This window comes from Notamacropus eugenii, chromosome 2 (assembly GCF_028372415.1).
Source record: "Notamacropus eugenii isolate mMacEug1 chromosome 2, mMacEug1.pri_v2, whole genome shotgun sequence".
Taxonomy (NCBI): Eukaryota; Metazoa; Chordata; class Mammalia; order Diprotodontia; family Macropodidae; genus Notamacropus; species Notamacropus eugenii.
The window spans coordinates 103,143,790-103,165,572 of NC_092873.1; the positions used below are offsets into that span (position 1 = coordinate 103,143,790).

The window sequence follows — 21,783 nt, forward strand, 5'->3', positions numbered from 1 at the left end:
AACTTTTGAATGGAGTTTGGGTGAGGCTCAAAGTCAGCTTCTCGCCTCCACACAAAAGCCTTCCTCGATAGGGTCTAAATTGGCTCACCACCCACTCATCATCCAAGACACCACCCTCTCCTCCACTCATTCATTCTTTATACAAACAGTCAACTCAATTACTCACTCCCTTGATGATGATCTGTGGCATGCTTTAAAATTCCTGGCTAACTTGCCCTTCTCATCCAATATACTCTTCTGGACCCATCTGTCAATGCTCATTTGCTCAGGCAATACAAATACAAATTCATCTAAATATCAGCCCAAGAAGAACCCAACTAGGAAGGGAAGCCAGCTGCCTTCCATGAGGACAGAGGGACTGGAGTTGGGTCTTCACATGTATGTAGACCCAAAATAACATTACCATAGGCCTGCCTGCTGAATCCTAAGGCCCCACCTTTCTGTCTGACTTGCAGCTGCATTTCGCCTCCTGTGTGCACTGTTCCCCCATTAGAATTCAATCACAGGGTTATCTTTTTTATTTGTATCTCAGGTGCTATAGCACACGCTTAATAAATACCTTTTCATTCATTCAGTAACAGCTCACATTTCTATAATACTTTATGGTCTATAAAGCACTTTCCTCAAAACATGTAGGCACTACAGGATAATTGCTGTTATTTTGCAGAAGAAGAAATAGACAAGGCAAGAAGCATTTTTAACATGTATACACGTGTGGATATGTATATACACACATATACGTATATATGTTAATTATTTTATTATTCAAAATATTAGTAAAAGCATTGGACAGAAGTGAGCCAAGGACAAAATCTTATGCCATGTCACTAGAAATCTCCCCTTGGAGGACTTTCCAGGCCTATTAATCCACAATCTTTGGATTTAGTCAATTCTCTATTTTTTTTTAGAAGCATTTATTAAGAACTATTATGTGCCAGGCACTGTACTAAGGATTTTACAAATATGTCATTTGATCCTAACAACCACCCTGGGAGGTAGATGCAATTATCATCTCCAATCTATAATTGAGGAAACTGAAGTGGTTAAATGACTGGCCCAAGGTCACAAAGCTATTATGTGTCCAAGACTGGATTTGAACCCAGGTTTTCCTAACTCTTGACCCAGTGCTCTATGCACCAAGACATCAAACTCCCTACTTGCCTTGCTTTAATTATCCTCATTTTGCGGAAGAAAAAGCAGGAAAAGAGAGGTGAACCCGGTCCTTTGCATAAAGATGGAAAGCTTCACTTTTCTAACCTCATCACCTCTGATCAGGATTCTGAAATAGCTTCTAACTGGTCACCAACAGATGGATGCAGTAACTCTATTGCTTGATGGGTTAGCTTTGCCATAAAGGAGGGGAATTCTGAAATGACGGTTGTTAAAATAAAAAGGTGGTAAAACACTTCAAAAAATGAATTGGAAACCAAATTCTGGAAGGGAGAGTTACTGGACTCTGTTGGGATCTGGTTCTCCACCAGGACTCCCAGATGACCCCCTCACAATGTAATCGAAGGGAAACCCCTTAGAACCATGATTTGGATGACCTGGGTGAGTTCTTGTTCCTGCACTAACTCGCTGTGTAACTTTGGATGAGTCATGTTTCCTCGTCTGTTAAGTCAAAGACATGCTCTCTAAGGTCTTCTGCCATTCTACTATCCTTAGGGCCAAAGTCATGTACCAGTCAGGGACAGCATGGGATGGACCCCCGGTCTCAGGCCTAGTTCTCTTTCCACTGTACCCTTCTCCTCCTATATATCTCAGCATATTTCTAAATACACCTGCACACCTGAGCATTCCATTCACTGGCCTTTTCTTTGTTAACCTAGAGAATCAAGACTGGGAGAAGGGACCCATCTTTGGACTTTGGACTTTCTGTGGGGAGCCTTCAGAAATATTTTATTCCCTAGAATATAAATCCTTTTATTCCCTAGAATACAAGTTCCTTTCCCTGTCATGTTCAGGCAGGGTAGTAGGGAGAACACTAGATAGGGAATTAAAAGTCCTGGGGTCCTGGGTTCAAATCCTATTTCTGCTACTTGGGCAACTAACTAGCAGTTAGGTGATGCAGAGGATAGAGTGGTAGAACTGCAGTCAGAAAGACTTGATTTCAATTTCAGCTTCAGACGTTTACTAGCAGTGTAACCTTGGGCAGGTCACTCAACCTCTGTCTGCCTCAGTTTCCTCAACTGTAAAATAAGGATAATAATAGCATTTACCTACTAAGTAAAGTTTTCTGTGTATCAAGTGTGGAAAATATTTATAAAATGCTTTGGGTGCCTCAAAGTACTATATAAGTCCTTCCTTCCTTCCTTCCTTCCTTCCTTCCTCCCTTCCTTCCTCCCTTCCTCCCTCCCTTCCTCCCTCCCTCCCTCCCTCCCTCCCTCCTTCCTTCCTTCCTTCCTTCCTTCCTTCCTTTCTTCCTTCCTTCCTTCCTTCCTTCCTTCCTTCCTTCCTTCCTTCTCTTTCACATGAGGCTGGATTTGAGCTCAGGGCCGGTGCTCTATCCATTGAGCACCTAGCTGCCCCTAATTATTATTTTTTGATTATTTTCCCTCTCTGCAATTCGGTTTTTCTCCTTTCAGGCTGTTAGATTAAATGGTCTCTAATGTCTCTTTTAGGGTCAAAATCTTAGGATTCCTACAAATGGCTTACATTTATACTGTACTTTGTGACTACAAAGTACTTTTAAAGCACAGTTATCCCTTCCACACTGAGACTTTTCCCATCACAGTTTTGATATATCAAGGTTTTGACAGATCAGGGTGGGCATAAGAAATTAAATGGGAATTTTTTGGAAGTTTGGCAAAGCTGCAGACAACACAGAAAAAAACTGTAAACACCCCATAAAAGAAAAAGAAAAAATTCAGACTCCCACTCTGATACGAAGGGAGGCCCAAAAAAATTTTAAGAGGATTTTTCAGGTCAAGGGGGTACCTCGTTGCAAACCCCTGAGATGTGGAAGGGAGAACTGTAGTACAATTATCACCGCTCCTATTTGATAAATGAAGAAACTGGAATGAAGAGAAGCTAGAAAGGACTTTGGAGTCCATGTCCAGTCTCTAGAGCAGGAAACGGAGAACTACAGAAAGACAGTGACCCACTCAAGGTCACATAGTTCGTAAATATTAGAACTGGGACTTGACTCCAGGCCCAATACTCACTATTAGGCAACTAATATTCTAACACAGTGGTTAGAAAAATGAGTCTAGAATCAGGAAAACCCAAGTTTTCTTACTAGCAGTGTAACCCTGGGCAAGTCTCTTAACACCTCTCTGCCTCAGTTTCCTCAACTGTAAAAGGAGGATAATAATAGTATTTAACTCCTAGGGTTTTTGTGAGGATCAAATAATATTTGTAAAGCACTCAACACAGTGCCTGGCATATAGTAGGGACTTAATAAATACTTGTTCCATGCTTAATGTGAATGTATATGTAGAGCCTATATCAGATTGCATGCCATTTTGGGGAGGGAGGAGGGGGAAGAAAAGGGAGGGGATGAAATTTTGGTACTCAAAAGCATGTAGAACTGAATGTTGTAAACTAAAAATAAATTAATTAATTAAAAAAAAAAAACACTTGCTCCTTCTCCCCCCCACCCCCCCCACTTTTCCCCCTATACTCCTACTGCCTCTTAGGAAGCAGCCCAATTATTAATAGCCATGCCCTGGATTTGAACTGAGTTTTTGAGGGCCCCAAAGCAAAGTACTAATCACCCTAAACCCACTGTGTGTTATGGGATTTAATCACCTCCCCTCTCTAAGCCTCAGTTTCCTCTTCTGTCAAAAGAGCCAGTTGGACTGGATGATCTCTCTTTTGGCTCTCCCATTAGAGGATTCCTTTCCTCCCTGGCCCATAGTGAAGCTTTGCATATGAGTCACCTGGAAGTTCTCCAGAAGCTGGAGGGCATGACTCAGTTACAGGAACACTGGGAGGAGAAGGAACAGAAGAGGAGACTAGACAGGGAGGCCTCAGATGTCCCAAGCAGCTGTCTTCTCTGAGACAGAGAGGGAAGGGATTTCCTTGTCTCCTAGGCCAAGAGAAAGCTGCTGTGGCTCAGTGCTGGGGACCATTTCCCTCCACCGCCTTTTTTATGAGTTCCAGACTTGCCTGTGGATTCGAAGTCCTACGTGTTGGGCACACAGGAGTGTCTAAACCAGGGTTGAGGAAGCTGTGGCCTTGAGGCCACACATGGCCCTCTAGGTCTTCAAGTATGGCCCTTGGATTGAATCCAAGTTTTACAGAACAAATCCTTTTATTCAGGGGATTTTTTCTGTGAAGTTTGGATTCAGTCAACAAAGGTGAGCAGGTTTCATAGCCTAGCTTTCCTCTCAGGTTATTTTGCTCCTTTCCTCACCTGCAGTCTAGGCATTCCTATGTCTAACCCAATAGTTTAAGAAAGATCGTACATATGGAGCTGGGATGGAACTTAGAGTTCATTTAGTCAAACCTTGTTACTTTACCAATCAGGAAACTAAGGCCCAGCAGGGTTAAGTAACTTGCCCAAGGTCACAAAAGAAGTAAGAGAGTTCAGATTCAAACTCAGGTCCTTGGACTTCAGTGCTATACCCTCATATTATATTGTCACCTTTTATTTGGGAAAGATGGGAGCACAACCCTCCTTAGGGTTACCTGCCTAACTTTAAGAGTCAACAGATTTGAAGGGCAATCAAAACTAAAGAAATGAAATTTGAGTCACAGTTTGAACCCAGGTCTCTTGACTAACGCTAACAAGCTGTGTTTCTGTGGACATGTCATTTTCCCTCTCTGGGTCCATTTCCCAATCTGCACAGGTGAAGTAGATTAATTCTAAGGCGCTTTCTTGCTCTAAATTTTATGATTCTAATACTGAAACAGGTGCAGAATTTGCATGTTCCTCATTTGAAGTCCAAATCAGGGTTTGGACAATCCCTCGGAGGCTGGGTTCCTAGGCAGAGAGTGCAGGTGTGTGAGGCCATGGCCTCTTTCTCCCTCCTCCACCCCTTTAAAGATACAAAGGCATTACTTCTTGCTCCACCCATGGCCTGTCAAGTCAGGCCCTGATCTTCATTTGATGTCCCTCCCCAAAGCCTGCTCTCACATGGAACTACTCCAGCACCAAGAAACTATTGGTCCAGCTGCTGACATCAGTGTTCTTGCACTTTGCAGGAGGCAGTTATGGTACAGTGGAAAGAACACTGGCTCTAGAGTCAGAGGTGGTGGTGGTGGTTGTTTAGTCCTGTCCAACTCTTTGTGACCCTAGTTGGGGCTTTCTTGGCAAAGATCCTAGAGTGGTTTGCCATTTCCTTCTCCAGATCATTTTATAGATGAGGAAACTGAGGTAAACAGGGTGAAGTGACTTGCCCAGGGTCATACAGCTAGTAAGTATCTAAGGCCAGATTTGAACTCAGGTCTTCTTGACTCCAGGTCTAGCTCTATCCACTGAGCCACTCAGCTCCCAAGGGCAAGGAGTCAGAGAACCCAAGGTCAAAGGCCACCTCTGATACTTCTGGTGAGATTTTGGGCAAGGCTAGGTTTATCTAATCTGTTTAGGCATCAGTTTTCTCAACCCTAGAATAAGAGAAATGGACTACTCATCTCTGAGGTCCCCTCTAGCTCTAGAGTCAGAAGGATCACCAGAAAGTATACCATCCAACATCCACATTTTGTAGATGGAGTTAAAGTCCTGAGAAGGAGCATAGCACCAACGAAGCAGACTAAAAGAACCCCTGAGGCCAAATAGTCCAACCCCCTCACTTTTACAAATGAGGAAACTGAGGTGCAGGGAAATTAGGTGATTTTTCTTAAGGTCACAAAGAAAGTAAACATTAGAGGTCGCTTCCCATAGATCACAGACCAGAGTCAGAAGTACTGATGAAGTACCAGGTCCAGGGTTTATTCCACTGGACCACCCAAGTGAGATTGTGGCATCCAGGCCATCTCCAGTCACTCTGATCTGTATCTTGCTACTGGACCAGGAGGCTCCAGAGGAGAAAGTGAGGCTGGTGACTTTGCACAGCCCTGCCTCACTTAAATCCAATTCACTTGCAAGTCATGACATCACTTTCCCATGGTCATGGTCTTCTTTGAGAACAAAGGACAAACATCCCACCACCACCACTACCACCAGTGGCATTGTGATTGGCCAAAGAGGCCATGGTCCATTCATGGGGTGTAGGTGGGGAATCATACAACCTCATACATGTCATCAGGCCTTACAGTCTGCCTATCCCAGCTCTTAAAATCCCCTCTTAGAATATAGGGTACAACTAATGTAGAAAGCAATGAAGTTATTAGCCCTGAAGCATGGGGTTGGGCTCAGGTGGAGACAATGTAATGAGCCCCCAGATACTCTGCACTTTGGCTTAGATTCTTTTTTTTTTTAATTTTTAAATTTTTTTTTTTAAATTTGGCTCAGTTTCTTGAAGGGAATGAAAGAAGCTTTTAGGGTGAATCCATCAGGAATCTCCTTATATTCCCTCTGTTTAGAAGCATTCCTTACTTTTCTAAATGACTTAAGTGATGAGGTTCATTTTTTCTCCCTGGAAGTTCCAGGTCAGAGTTGAAATCCAGAGTTTACCTGCCCCTAAACTCCCCCTACCCACCTACTCATGCCCTAGCTACAGACGCCTTTTCTTCTTCTCTTCCAATTTCAGTTTTACAAGTATTTGATTATGCAAGGTGATCTGCTAGGTGCAAGAGATATAAAGACAAAATTAGAAATATCTTCTGCCCCCAAGAAGCTCACGTTCTACAAAACATATTCAACACTTAACACAGATAAGTAAAGGCATGATAACTTTGGAGGTAGAGAATGCTAACTGGGAGGGTTAGGAAAGGACTGGGCCTTGAAGGAAGCTAGTGATTCTAAGAGAGGACTATAAGGAAGGAGATTTGAACCCTGGCCCTTCTGATTCTGGGGCTGACATTCTATCCATAGGCTGACCATAAAGAGCTTTAAATGTTACACGGAGGAGCTTGCCTTTTATACAGGAGGCAAGAGTTTAGTCTGAAAGTTTGTAGCAGAGGAAAGATATGGTCAGAGATCTGCTTTAGGAAGTGGCAGCTACGTGGGAGGCTGGATTAGAGATGCCAGAGACTGGAGGCTGGAAGATCAATTAGGAAGCCACTGAAATAGACCAGGCAATAGATAATGACTGGTGGCTGGGGAAGGGGAAAGAAGGGAACAGATTACAGAGATGTTGTATGTATAACCTGTATTGGATTGTTTACTCTATCAGGGAGGGAAGAAGGGAAGGAAGGAGGAAGGGACAGATTTTGGAATTTAAAACTTAAAATAAAAACGTTAACAATTGTTTTAACATGGAATTGGAGGAAATACATATGCATGTCCATATATGTATATGCATGTATATATACACACATGTGTATATGTAATACATACACATACACATATATACACATATATACATTTACATATGAAAGAGATTTGTAGAGTAGGAATTTATTATCCTTGATCCCTGGTTGGATGGAGAGATGCTGTGAGGGATGGGGAAGAGACAAGCCTGATGAAGATTGTAAACCTGGACAACGAGAAGGATGGTGGTGCCACAAAATAAACTGGGAGTTTTGGAGGGGGAAGAAATGTACATAAAGAGTCTGGGATGTCTATGAGACATCGAAGCAGAGGTCCAGCAAGAAGCTGTCAATATGGAATCAGAGTTTAGGGGGAAGATTAGGGATGGAAATGTAGATTTTGAATTCATCAGACAGCAAGGAGGAACAGCAGAGCAGAGCACTGGACTGAAAATTGGGAAGACCTGAGTTCAAATCCAGCTTCACTTACTAGCTGTGTGACCTTGGGCAAGTCACTTAATTTGTTTGCCTCAGTTTCCTTATCTGTAAAATGACCTAGAGAAGGAAATAGCAAACTATTCCAGTATCTTTGCCAAGAAAACCCCAAATGGGGTCACAAAGAGTTGGACAAGACAAACAACTAAACAACAACAACCCATCAGAGAAGTTGTGAAGATAAAATGAAATATTTGCAAAGTGGTTTGCAAACCTTTTTATTATTGTTGTTTGGTCGTTTCAGTCATGTCTGACTCTTCATCAGTCTTCCTGATTCCTGGTCCTATGCTTTAGGGCAGCTAGGAGCCACAATGGATAGAGCTTGGCATCAGGAAGGCTCCTCTTTCTGAGTTTCAAATCCAGCCTTAGACACTCACTAGCTGTGTGATTCTGGACAAGTCACTTAACCCCATTTGCCTCAGTTTCCTCATCTGTAAAAGGAGCTGGAGAAGGAAATGGAAAACCACTCCAGTATCCTTGCCAAGAAAATCCCAAATGGGGTCACAAAGTGACTAATTGTCTAATGTATACCCTAAAATGCTATAAAAATGCTATCTATTGTTATTTGCAGAAAAATAAGTGAACCCATGAAAACTGATGGATTCCCACTCCTCATAGACTTTGGAAACAAAGCCAATGCCATGCCTTCATTTATAGAGGAGAATACAAGTGATTTTCCTAAGGGCCAGGATTGAACCCAAGTTCTTCAAATCCAAACGCAGAGCCCTTTTTAATAGATTTCACTTGCTGTTCCTTGCATCTGACTCTCCACCTCTTTACTTCCTACTTCTCATTGGCTGTCCCTCATGTCTGGAATGTTCTTCTGGATTCCTTCAGATCTCAGCTAAAATCCTACCTTCTGCAATCAGCCTTTCTAGGGATCTCTCAATGCTCATGCCTTCCCTTTGAGATTACCTCCAATTTACCTTCCACAGAGCTTGTATGACTTACGTAGCTGTTTGCATTTTGTGTGTCCTATTAGAATGAGAGCTCCTTTTGTACAGGGACTACTTTTTTCCTTTCTTTGTATCTCAAGTGCTTAGTATAGGGCCTGATAGGTACTAAGCGCTTAATAAATGTTGTTAACTCAACCACACTGCCCCTAAAGGCTGAGAATTCATACCATTGTCTTTTTATGTCCCTAGCCTACGGATTCCTTCTCAGAGATATTAGAAACAAGTTTATGGACCCCAGTTTAAGAAACCTTGCCCTAGAGAGAGGGAAGACACAGGCCTCTTTCCACTGAGTGAGCCAGGCTTCCTCATCTCTGTTCCTGAGCCATGCATTGCTTTAGACACTCACAAAGCTCTTTGTTCTTGGATACCCTCTCCCCACACCCAGGGCTTGGTGTTACATACACATAGATCTTCATTCTTAGAATTCCTTACCCAGCCAAGCCCTGGTCATTCAGGCTCAGAGACTGGTTGGTAGGTAAAGGCTTGGCTGGACATCACAGCCACAGTTGCTCTTTCCACCAGATCCCACACCCTTGGCTACCTTGCCCTGTGCCACCCATCCAGGCTTCAGAGGGAGGAACAACTTGTCTACACTGGCCTGGGAGGTGGAGGAACATAAGGGAAAGAGTCTTAAATTGAAAAATTCCCATCCCTATCCCTTGGCATAATTCATTTGACTTGGGAAGAGATTTATCCCAAGAAGGTGTGTATGTCTGTTGCTGAAGAAGACGTCATCAGAGAAATAATGACATGACTTGCACTTGACTTTGTTTTGAGTGAGGGAGGGCTGTGCAGGTCACCAGGCCCATTTCTCCTCCAGAGCCATCTGAATCCAGTGACCAGATATTCATCAGGATGACTGGAAATGACCCAGGATGAGGAAATTGGGGTTAAGTGACTTGCCCAAGGTCACACAGCTAGTGAGTGTCAAGTGACTGAGGTGAGATTTGAACTCAGGTCCTCCTGAATCCTGCACTGGTACTCTATCCACTGCACCACCTGGCTGCCATCTCAAGATGGAGAAAGGGAAGGAATGAAGCATTTATTAAGTGGCTACTGTATACCAGCATTACGCTAAGTACTTTAAAAATATTATCTCATTTGATCCCCACAACAACTCTCAGAATTAGGTGCTATTATTTTATAATTTTACCGTTAAGGAAATGGAGGCAGACAGAAGTTAACTTACTTGCCCAGAGTGACACAGTTAGTGAGTCTGGATTTGAACTCAGGTATTCCTGACTCTAGGCCCAGCACTCTCTCTGCTATACCTCCTAGCTGCTCAAGTGAAGGCCACAGATATCAGAGTACCTCCCTACTCTTCCCCCAAACCCAACACTGATTGTAAAGCTTTTCATCACTACTGGGTGAAAAAGAAAATCATAATTTTTCCAGTCTGGATCAGTACTGCCTGGTTAGGGATGGTGATACCAAACTGGAGAAGGGGGCAGAATAAAAAAGGCCAGGGTCCATGGAGAACAAATGAAGGGCAGATGCCCTTCGCTATGCCAAATAGCATCTCTGCTGGTAATTCAGGAATTTTGCTTTCCTGCACATTTATGTATTTTTTTTAATGCCCTAGTATGCAGCTAATTTTTATAAAGGTGAGAAAGAAGTATACTACTTTCTGTTCCCATTCAGTAATAACCTCCACAGGCCTAGTACATCTGACTTTTCTCAAATTCTATCTGAGTCCTTAACTTTTCTTCCTTATATTATTTTGGTTAGATTTGTCTAGCTCTGAGAGGGGTAACATTGAGGCCCCTTACTTTTATAGTTTTAATATCAATTTCTTCTGTAATTCAATGAACTTTTCCTTTAAGTATTTAAATGCTATACCATTCAGTGCCTACTTAAGTACTGATATTAATTCACTGTCTATGGTGCCTTTAAACAAAATGCAGTTTCCTTTTTCTCTCTTTTGCAGTTGATTTTTTATTGTTGCTTTGTCTGAGATTATGATTGCAATCTCTACTTTAATCAGCTACATTTGTTTAAGAGATACACCCCTTTACCTCAACTCACTTCCAAATTACTGATCGCCTCCTTTCCTCATTTTTCTATTCACTAGAGGATTCTAATTTCCATCTTCTCTCCATGTCTTTTTTCTCCAGTGGCTACTAGATAGAGGAAAGAGGAGCAACCAGGCTGTTTAGAAAATCAATAGTGGGATATAACCAAGGATGTGCTGGAGCCAGAAAAGAATCAATCGCTAAATTTTTAGTGTGAATATGTATACCTCTGAAACCAGCAAAGACTAAAAATTAATTTGTTTCCCTGCTTGTTTAGACTTAAGTAAGTGATGGAGAATATGTTAAAATACAAATTAAACTTAAAAGTGTGTTATGTTAACTTTTTCCACTCAAAGAATTGGTTGTTAAAGATTTACCAGTATAACTCTGGATATGATTTCTCTCTTGTACAGCCAGAACTCCAGGAAACAGCTATGTAGGAAGGTGGGCTCAGGAGTAGATCACTCCCTCCCAGCAAAAGTAGTGCCTTACCCTAGAGTTCCCTCACTCTTCTCTCATACCAGATCATATCAGCTACATTCCTAGCTAAAATCAAGATTTCCACTCATCTCCTCTACCCAAACTCCAACACAGCCTGAGTAAGCTCTATATATGAAGTAAGCTTAATCTCAAATGAGAAATATAAGATATCTCCTCCCACTCCTCCACAGAAGGTGGGGGCAAAGTGATGTTGGTGGGGAATGGAGATGGTGGTAGAACATTGCAAATGACATCAGATCTTTTGGGTAGATTGATAGGTTTTGCTAATTTTTTTTCTTCTTCTTCCTCTACTTCCTTTTCTTCTCTGTAAAAATTCTTCGTTATATAAGAGATGGCTCTAGGGAAAATCTAAATGATGTGAGAAACAAAAGACTGAATAAAAATCCATTAAGAAAAGAAATAGCTGAGTGCGGTGGGGCTCCATCTAATTTTGGTCTCCCCATTCCTGTGGCCATCAAGCAGAGATAATGGTCCAGAGGGTAGATGGGGTGATCAGAGTGACACCTTCAGGGCACAGCCCAGAACACCTCCCCCCCCCCCAACTATTATCCAGCCTGACTCAGAGAGGGTGGGGTGACTGAAGTGCTCTCACTGCCCCAGGCACTGAGGACCTGTCTGGCCAGTTCCTTATATCACATTGCTATTAAATGTTTAATTCCCTGACTATACGGGGATGGTTTGATCTGGATCTGGAGAAGTCAAGAGGGAGCCCCTGATAGGGAAAAGTACACATTGACCTCCAATTTGTTAGTTCAATCCCAGTAACATTTCCTCTGTTTTTACCAGGAAGCTCCAAATTGGAGGGTGGGGTATAATAAGGTACAATGAATTCTAGGCTTCTTACCCTGAAGTTCATAGGATCATAGACTTACAGCTGGAGAGTCTTATGACCCTTGTACAGATGAGGAAAATGAAACTCAGAGAGAAGTGACTTGCCCAAGGTCATACAGTTTTGACCTACAGAGGAGTTCTCAGAACAATTTTTATTGCTGTTCAATCATTTCAGTCATATCCAACTCTTTGTGATCTCATTTGGGATTTTCTTGGCAAAGACACTGGAGTATTTTGCCATTTCCTTCTCTGGATCATTTTACAGATAAGGAAACTGGGGTAGACAAGGTTACATGACCTTTCCCAGGGTCACATAGGCAGGAACTATCTGAGACAACATTTGAACTTAGATTTTTCCTTGCCTTGTTACCCCATTTGGGGTATTCTTAGCAAAGATATTGGAATGGTTTGCCATTTCCTTCTCTAGCTCATTTTACAGATAAGGAAACTGAGGCAAACAGGGTTAAGTGACTTGCCCCAGGTTCCACAGCTATTAAGTGTCTGGGTCAGATATGAAATCAGGAAGATGAGTCTTCCTGACCCCTGACATTCTATTCACTGTGCCATCTAGCTGCTGCTCTCAGAACCATCTCAGTTGCTAAAATATCTCTAACTTAACACAGATCTTCTAAGTGGCTCGTTGAGGAACAAGTTTTCCACGGCTGCTCTTGGCATCATGGTTCTTTCTCCTCCTGTTCTCACTTCAAATGGAAAAAAAAAACCCAAAACTTTAGGGGAAAGGGGAAAGATGGCTGGTTCCCATCCTCTTCTCCCTATTGCCAGGCTCATCCTTTCTCCAAAGCTCATTCTGCCCTCTTTCTCCTCATTGTCAGAAAGAGGGTTGCTCTAAAGCTGGAGGAGGTATCCAGAAGAGGGAAAAGGGACAGTCCCCAGTGAAAGAGACTTCTCTTTCCACCTGCTCCAACGTACCAATCATCCCAAATGTTCTTGATAGCAACTCTGCCCCTTTTCCCTCCTTTTATTCCCTGTATGTGGCCCCTTCTTTTCTTCTACCCTCCCACCCCATGCCAGAGAAGCCTTGAGGAGGTTTCTAGTGAGTGTGAGAACCATGCTGCAAAACTGGCACTGACAACTTGGTGTCAACTTCCAAGTGAGCAAGTAGGCAGGGCCCTGGGCATCAATCCAGTTACTGTACCCGCCCCCAGCCCAGGGCAATGAAAGAAGACTAACATGACTTGACAGGGGTGTGTGTGTGTGTGTGTGTGTGTGTGTGTGTGTGTGTGTGTGTGTGTGTGTGTGTGTGTGTGTGTGTGTCTGTGTGTGTGTCTCTGTGTGTGTGTGTGTGTGTGTGTGTATGTGTAGCTGCCCTCCTCATTGCCCCATTGCTTGGGTAGGGTGATGAGAAGAAGGAATTTGATAAGGAAAGCAAAGTTCATCTAGTCCAAACCCCTCAGTTTGACTCAGGGTCCCTCTGTAATCCAGAGAGCAGAAGTCTCCTTAGGGTATATTGGATCTGTGCATAGGGAAAGACATGATGGGTTTTCACTGCTTAGGGAACCACATAGCTGAGCAGGGAGTCACAAAGCGGAGGAAAAAGATGCTCTTAAAAGCTGCTTAGAAAAAAAACAACTCCTAAAGTTTATATATAGTCCTTCCATATATTTCCTTTATCACTATGAGATTAGGGCTGACAGTGAACATTCCTCCTATATTACACACAGGATCATAGATCCAGAGGCAGAAGGGACTTCAGAGGCCCTCCAGTCCAATCCTGTCATTTTTACAGATGGAGAAACTGTTCCTTTGAGAGGTTGAGTTTCCAATCCTGTCATTTTTACAGATGGAGAAACTGTTCCTTTGAGAGGTTGAGTTTCCCAAGATCATATGGGTCTTGTCAGAGGCAGTGTTTGAACTCAGATCCTTTGACTCCAAAGTCAGTGCTCTAACACCTTCTTTATTCTTTTCCTCTCCTGCATTATTTGTGACCCTTCAAAAGGACCCTTGATGTATAGTATAGTGATCAGATATGTCACCTGGGCAAAAATTTGGGAGGAGAATATGGGATGGGTGCACAGAAGAATTTGCTCATGGTGCACATCCTTAAGGAGAATTCAGTCTCCCAGCAATGGGCAGAGCCTTAAAGAAGCATTTTTTTTTCCAGTAAGGAGTCAGCGCTTTGGGACTCTAAATCTGACCTGCAAACTAGGCTAAGCACTATTCTCTGCTGGAATCCTGTCTATAGCTTCACAAGAATGAGTCACCCATCAACTACATACAACCACTGAGTTGGGTTAGACCCAAATGGATGGTTGAGTTGGGAAAGCAGGAGCCAGCTGTCTCCCAAATCTTTCAGGATCAATACTGGTAGTCAATATATCTTGAAGGATCTGATCCACCCTGGGAAGTGACCACCACCCTCAGGGAGGCAAAAAAATCAATTCTCCTTCCCACCAAAAATCCGAATGCCTTCACAAGCCACCCTTTTTCTCTAGCTCTGAGCAACTTCTCTGGCTGCCCCCCTTGCTTGGATTGCCCTCTCTCCATCTCCTCATGGCTTCTCTAGCTTCCTTCATTTCCCAGCTAAAAATCCCACTTTTTATAGGAAACCTTACCTAATCCCTCTTAATTCTAGTGCTATCCCTCTGCTATTTCCTATTCATCCTGTACAGAGCTTGTTTATACATTTTTTTTGCATGTTGTTTCTCTCATTAGGTGGTGAGCTTCTTAAGGGCAGGGACTGTCTTTGCCTCTCTTTGAATCCCCAGCTCTTGGTACAGTGCCTGGCACATAGTAGGCACTTAATAAGTGCTTACTGACTGACAGTCATCCAAAATGGGGGGAAAAATAAGGCACAGTTTCTGCCCTCTAAGAACTTAAGAGTATATGTAGGAGGAGAGACAAGATATATCTATGTATAGATAGGCACACACACACGTACATATACATGCACATGTACACACGCATATACATGTATGCACACACGTGCATATAAACAGCACACACAACACATGCACACATATGCATATGTGCACATGCATGTACATGCATGTGTATATGTGTATATACATATATATAGCTTCACCCATATCTATATAGATGTAGGTATAGATATATGCACATGGGAAAAATTCAAGAGAAAAGAGGTGGGACTTCAGTTTGGAAACTGAAATAGATATAATCCAGTGGTGATTGTTTTTGGCTGGGGATGGGGGGAGCAGTACCACAGTGAAGAAATAAGGATAAAGTGTATCTTTTAGATATGCTGAAAGAAGGAAAAATGAAATAAGAAAGCCTCTCTAATCTCCAGAAGTGATTGATTTAATGTAAACCCAAGCTCATAAAATATCCTTTTTCCACCATGGTGTTCAACGTTCCCACTATCCCCATCTCCTGTGCACATGTCAAACTCTCCCTCCATCCTCCCTCAAACTTGTCTCAACACCATAAGATTTTTGCTTTGTTTTGTTTTTGCCTTTCTTTGTGTCCTTGGAGCTTCGCCCAGTGCTTGGCACATTTTTTTGGTTGTTGTTAAGTCTTTTTCAGTCATGTCTGACTCTTTGTGACCCCATTTGGGATTTTCTTGGCAGAAATACTGGAGTGGTTTGCCATTTCCTTCTCCAGCTCATTTTACAGATGAAGAATGAAAGTAAATAGGGTAAAGTGACTTGCCCAAGGTCACACAGATAATAAGTTTCTGGGGCCAGATTTGAACTCAAGAAGATGAGTCTTCTTGACTCCAGGCCCAGCATTCTATTCATTCTGCCATCCAGCATGTAGTAGGTGCTTAACAAATGTATGTTGACTTCACCCTGAAGCCCAGGTAGCCAGTTGCCAACTTCTTCATGGTTAGTGATTGCTGTCCTTCTCTGGTAATGGCTCCAAGGACAAAAAAGACCTCACATGAGTGAAGGGGAGGAGGGGCCTACCATAGCAGCCACGTGGCTCCCATCCGCTCAGCCTCAGGCAGGCAGGCCTGGTACCTCCCTCTGCCAACCCACACTTCAGCATGCTAGAAATCCATACTCACCAGGGGTAAGAAGGTTAACAGGGGGCGGACTCTTGGCCGAGGTTTGAGGGTGGCAGTTCCTGACTCACTCACGGTGTTAAATTGATTGTCTCCATAATAAATTCCATCTGGAGAAGATAAAGGAGAGGGAGACGATGAGCTAGAGGATCAAAGACTTCTGGACACCCCCATTAGATATGACCCCACTAAATTTCCAAATCCTTCCTGGCCAAATAAAAGTCCAGAGGTAGATCCTGATTTGACTCATACAGTATTATCTCATCCTACATAACAGGCTTGAGAGGGTAAGAAAAGAGGATAGATGTGCATACCACTCTTTTTAATGAATCCGCAGGGTTGGGTGAAGCTGTTCTGGCCCAGTTGCTTTTCTCTTAAAACATTAAAAAAAATATCTTACTGATGGCTTTTGTTTTGAATAATAACAACAGCTCTTATTTACAAAGAGTTTTACATGCATTATTTCACACTCACAACCACCCTACATAGTAGGTGCTATGGATATTCTCACTTTTCACTATTCATATAGATAGTGAGTCAGAGGCAAGATCTGAACCTTGGAGGGAAGGATTGTCTATGTTTTGTATTTCTTTCCCTCCTGCCTAGGCCTAGTGTCTGGCTGTATATAGTAGGATGTACAATAGGGAAGGGAACTCAGAAGTCATCTAGTTCAATCCTCTCATTTTACAGATGACTGAGGCTCAGAGAAGTGATCTGCCCAAAGCCACAAAGGTAGTAAGTAGCAGAGACCAAATCTGAACTCAGGTCCTTGACTTCCAAAGCTGGAGCCAATCACACCCACCTCTAGCCCCAGGCCTCCTTTTGGGTTCCTGATATCCTCTGTTAACGAGATTTGAGACTGAGATAGGTTAAACAGCTGGCCCAGGGTCATACAGTGTTAGAAGACTCAAACCTAGGTATAAGATTCTTCTGGAATACCATGAGCATTCCCTCTTCCTACCCCCAACACTTTACACACATTGAACTTTCCCTTGTAAGCAGGCAAAATAGTTTAACAAAAATACCAGATACCTCGAACACATCTAGATCACAACACCCTGCCTCTCTGCTAAGAAGAATGAAGGCCTGTCGCATTCATTTTCCTGTAGCTCCTCAGAGTCCAGCTTCCTTCTAGCAGTCTTTTCATTAACTTCATTGTATTTACTGTGTACACAGTCCTCCTGGCTCCGTTTCAGTTCATACAAACTATTTCTCTGAATTCCTCATTCTCATTATTTCTTACCACACAATAATACTCTTCTATTCCCTGATGGATGGATGGCCTAGTTTGATAGATGAAACAGGGAGTTATGAAGTCAAAGCCAGAGATTTAACCAGAAATTCTGGCCCTGGGCCAAATTCAATTGTTGGTGGTGGGGTAGGGTGGTGGTGGTGGTGATGGGAACCCTCTACCTTGGTTGGGTCGTGGTAGTAGGGAGGGCAGTTTGGTTCTCAGAGAGGCTGATGCATGGTCAGTGATCCCTGACTTTCCAACCCCCAGGCAAAGCTAAGGATGGGATGTGCATCAGAGAAAGAAGGAGGCAGGGGCTTAGCAGGGGAGGAGGGAGTGGCGGTTATACCTTGTGCCACAGAGCTAGCTATCTGAAAGACCAGCACAGGGAAAGAAGCCTGCTCTTTTGTCATTTATCCTCCTTGCCTGGGACAAAACTCCTGATCCCTGTGCTCCTAATAATAGCTCTGACCCAGGCCAATTTTCCTAGATCCCCTGCAATTCAACTTTCAGGGATTTTATAGCCTAATGAAACTCATAACCTGTCTGTCCCTCCTGGACTAGACTCTCTCTATCTGGTCTTCCCTCTCAGGCCTGCAAATGCCCTTCTGGGGGCAAAGCTAAACACCCAGCCCCAACTTCCCAGCCAAAGCTTATCTCCTAAAGAGAGAGAAAAACAAGAAGGGTATTTTTCTCAGGTGCTTGAATTTCTAGCTGGGATTGATTAGATGAGATCCCTCCCCTCCTTTCCAGCCTCCCAGACCCTGTCCTACTTAGAATCTGAATCTTACTTTCGTGCAAATGTGTTTATCCCCAACACATATATTACATAAGTATTCGTATCCCAAAGTACTACCCTTCCTGTACTATAATGACGCTAATGACCACTTTCCCACTACCGGCAAGCCAAGAGAAGACTGAGGTTCAGAGTCACTTGCTTAAGGTCACATAGTAAAGCAGCAGAACCTAGACTGAAATCCCATCCCAAGGCTCTTTCTCAGAATGGTGAGAATTGTCCGAGTCTCTGAGAGATTCAAGGTCACCAAAGCAAAATTTCACGTGTTAACCCTATAGTATTAAGAAAAGTAGAAAACTCTCTCTCTCAATTCTCAATAAGGGTAGAAACAAATGGTTTAATCTCCAGTTACAGAAAAAAATTCAACTGCTCAGTATAACCTATTTCCTCAGTATTTTAGTCAATCTAGATTTTCCTGTCAGGAAAATTCTCTATGCAAGTTGTCCACCAATATTTGGAATAAGGAGAGTGCTGGGGCCAGCTCAAACTGGCTTGGGAGAGCTGATAGTTAAATTCGCATTGTGAGCATTTATACCTCTGAAACCAGCAAATGCTGTAAATTATAGCTTAATTGACTGTTTTGTTTATTGTCTAGACTTAAGAAAGTGACGGGTGAATGCTAATAATTTGGATTAAACTTAAAAATTATCTCTTGCATATTTTATTTTTTTGGTGGGGAGAGCCAGATGTTAAACATTTACCCTCACACCACGGACTGGAACACACTCTCATCTTCCCTTTTCAGATTTCTTAGCTTCTTTTAATGTTGACCTTCTCTTAAAATGAAGGCTTCCCTAATGGACACCCTCCCCCTCCCCTGGCTCTCACCAGCTTACTTATGTCTCAAATTTTCCTTAGACCCCTTTTTCTGGATCTTTTTTCCCTTTTATCATACTCTTACTTTGTTTTCCTGTACATGAAAGTACCTTCACCACCACCACCCCTTTCCTCTTTTTTTTTTGTCTCTACAAAAATGCTATTTGTTATATAGGATGATTCTTTATATGGGATGATTCTCTGGGAAGAGATGGGGAGAATAATAGGGGAAACAATGGTGATTTAAAAAAACAAATTACATCAATAAAAATTTATTTTTCAAAACAAATTTAAAGGAAGGCTTATGGGACAATTTCATAGCCACAACCCAGGTCACAATCCAGTGTTCTCTCCACTTCACCGTCAAGTCAATGGCATCATCCTGGGGAGGGAGTAGGGAAGGGGAGAAGATTCCTGGATGAATGTATCTGGATACCTGGGTTCTAGTCCAACTCAGCTACTGACACTATAGTTCTTGGCAAGTCTTTAGGCTGGATATATGGAGGGCCTGATACATACAAAGGATTCTACTGGGGGCACTGATATAGGTCCTAAGAAGTAGAGGCATCATCCCTGCCCTCAAGGAGCTCACCAGATAGCTGGGGAGAGGAGACCTCCAGGAAAAGATAACCAGGTTGTTCCTTTTTAGAGCTAGGAAGTGGAACAATGAATGCTCTAGAACCTCTGAGGACAGACAGAGTTACTGTTATTCCTTGAAGTCAAGGTCAAGTTACTCACAGAATTAGAGCAGGAAAGGACCTTGTTGTGTCGTTTTTACAACTGTAACCCTTTGTGACCTGGTTAGGGGTTTTCTTGGCAAAGATATTGGAGTGGTTTGCCATTTCCTTTTTCAGCTCATTTTACAGATGAGGCAAACAGACTTGTCCAGTGTCACACAGCTAATACATGTCTGAAGCCAGTTTGAACTCCGGAAGATAAGTCTTCCTGATGCCATGCCTGGCACTCCATCCACTATGTCATCTAGTTGTGCCCCCCCACAAAGGCCCGAGGAGATCATCAAATCTAGCCTCCTCATTTTATAGATAAATAAACCAAGGCCTAGAGAAGTGAAGGGACAGATCTCATCCCTTATTATACACGCTGCCTTTGTATTCAACCATCTTGAAATTGGAAACTATATCTCTATCAACATAGAATCTTAAAACTACCTATTAAGCAGCTATTATGTATAAGTGGAAACAAAGACAAGACACAGTTCCAGTTTTCTGGTTTATAATCCAGTTATCTTCCTCACCTTTATATTTCCCCTCCCTCTTTAGTGCCTAGAGCACTGCCTTACACACAGGAGGCATTCCATAAATGCTTGTTGAATGAAGGCTTTGGACGAGATCATCACTAAGATGCTTTCCATCTCAAAGGACCATAATCTTATTCATTACTGTGAACTAGACTAATTGGTCTTTATGGAAACCTAGGACCTGAGCTGGGTCTTGAAGAATGGGAGGATTAGGAAAGGTAGATAGGCAGGAGGAAAAGCTGTTCCAGGCACAAAAGCATTCAGCGGTGAAGTTAGGGAAGTACCATGAGTATTAGGGGAATAAGGAGACTGGCCCAGCTTGAACATTGGAGTCACACAGGGCAATAGTGGGAGCCCAGTCTGGGGAAATTGATTGGAGTCAGAGTGTGGAGGGATCTGAGTTGCTAAGGTGTTTGGACTAGACTTGATAAGCAGAGGAAAGTTGACCCTTCAGAGAAGTGCATGAAACATATTTGGATGGGCCAAGTAAAACACTGTTAGTTCAGAAACAGTTCTGGATGTCTTTCTATATTGACCCCTAGGTAGTTCCCACACCACCAGGGCTCACCTTGGTAGTGTGGATACTTCCTCAAGTTAGATTTACTAGGGAACTCAAGTTCAGGGCTTTCTTTACCTCATTCAGAGCCTAGGATGAAAATAATCTCCCTCAGAGACTTAAGAAAAGAGGGTGAGTCTCAGTTATCCTGAACTATATCTTGCCAATAGACCCAGATGGCTCCAGAAGAGAAAGTGAGGCTGGCGACTTTGCACAGCTCTGCCTCACTTAAATTCAATTCAGTTGCAAGTCATGGCATCATCTCCCTGACCTCATGATGCTCATCAAGAACGAAGGACAAATAGCAACCTCTATGAGTAGGAGTAGGAGCTGCTCCACTTAGGACCCAAGTGGAATTGCCAGTTGGGCAACACAGTTAGCTTACGTATGCGCTTGCGCTCTCTCTCTCTCTCTCTCCCCCTCCCTTTCTCTCTCTCTTCCCCTGTCTCTCTCTCCCTTCCTCCCTCCCCCCTTCCTTTCGTCTTTCCCTTCCCTTCCCTCTGTCCACATAGGATATCAAACCCTTACCTGTAGATACTCTGCTCAAAGGAATGCATATTCCTATCACTGAAACTTTAAAAAAGATATCTTGGGGTTTATGGGCTAGACTCTTAAGGACTGTGCCTTAAACTCAAATCACTCAGGCTCTCAAGGCCAACAATAGGTCCCAGGCCAAGTCCCACTTGGTCATGGTTTGGGCCTTGGTTGCCTCAGAGTGAATGTAAATAGCAACTGTTTCTGTTTTGGCTAGAAACCCTGAGGGTCTTTCCTTCGCAGATTGATTTTTTTTTTTTTTGACTAGGCAAAAGAGGCCATTCTCAGTCTCATTTCTTACCTAGTCTTATCACTGACTGGGTGTTGCCTCAGTCAAACTGAGACCTGTTAAAGACCTTAGCTTAAAAAAGGCCAAGGTCTCCCACTCTATCTATTCCTGATCTATATCTTAGTACTGCACCCAGATGGTTCCAGAGGAGAAAGTGAGGTGGGTGACTTTGCACTGCCCTCCCTCACTTAAATCCAGTTCACTTGCAACTCATGGCATCACCTTCT

At 42.9% G+C, this 21,783-nt stretch overlaps 2 protein-coding genes across 2 annotated transcripts in view; one reads left to right on the plus strand and one right to left on the minus strand.

The window, feature by feature from the left end:
* The window catches only part of GUCA1A (guanylate cyclase activator 1A), a 101,402-nt gene that overhangs the window by 14,040 nt on the left and 65,579 nt on the right, over positions 1-21,783 (plus strand). The gene's annotated exons all lie outside the window — the stretch shown is intronic.
* Positions 1-21,783, minus strand: part of C2H6orf132 (chromosome 2 C6orf132 homolog) — a 45,752-nt gene that overhangs the window by 10,653 nt on the left and 13,316 nt on the right. The window contains exon 2 of the mRNA XM_072642091.1: positions 16,080-16,186. Coding sequence (XP_072498192.1) covers positions 16,080-16,186 — 107 coding nt within the window. The remainder of the gene's footprint in view (positions 1-16,079; positions 16,187-21,783) is intronic.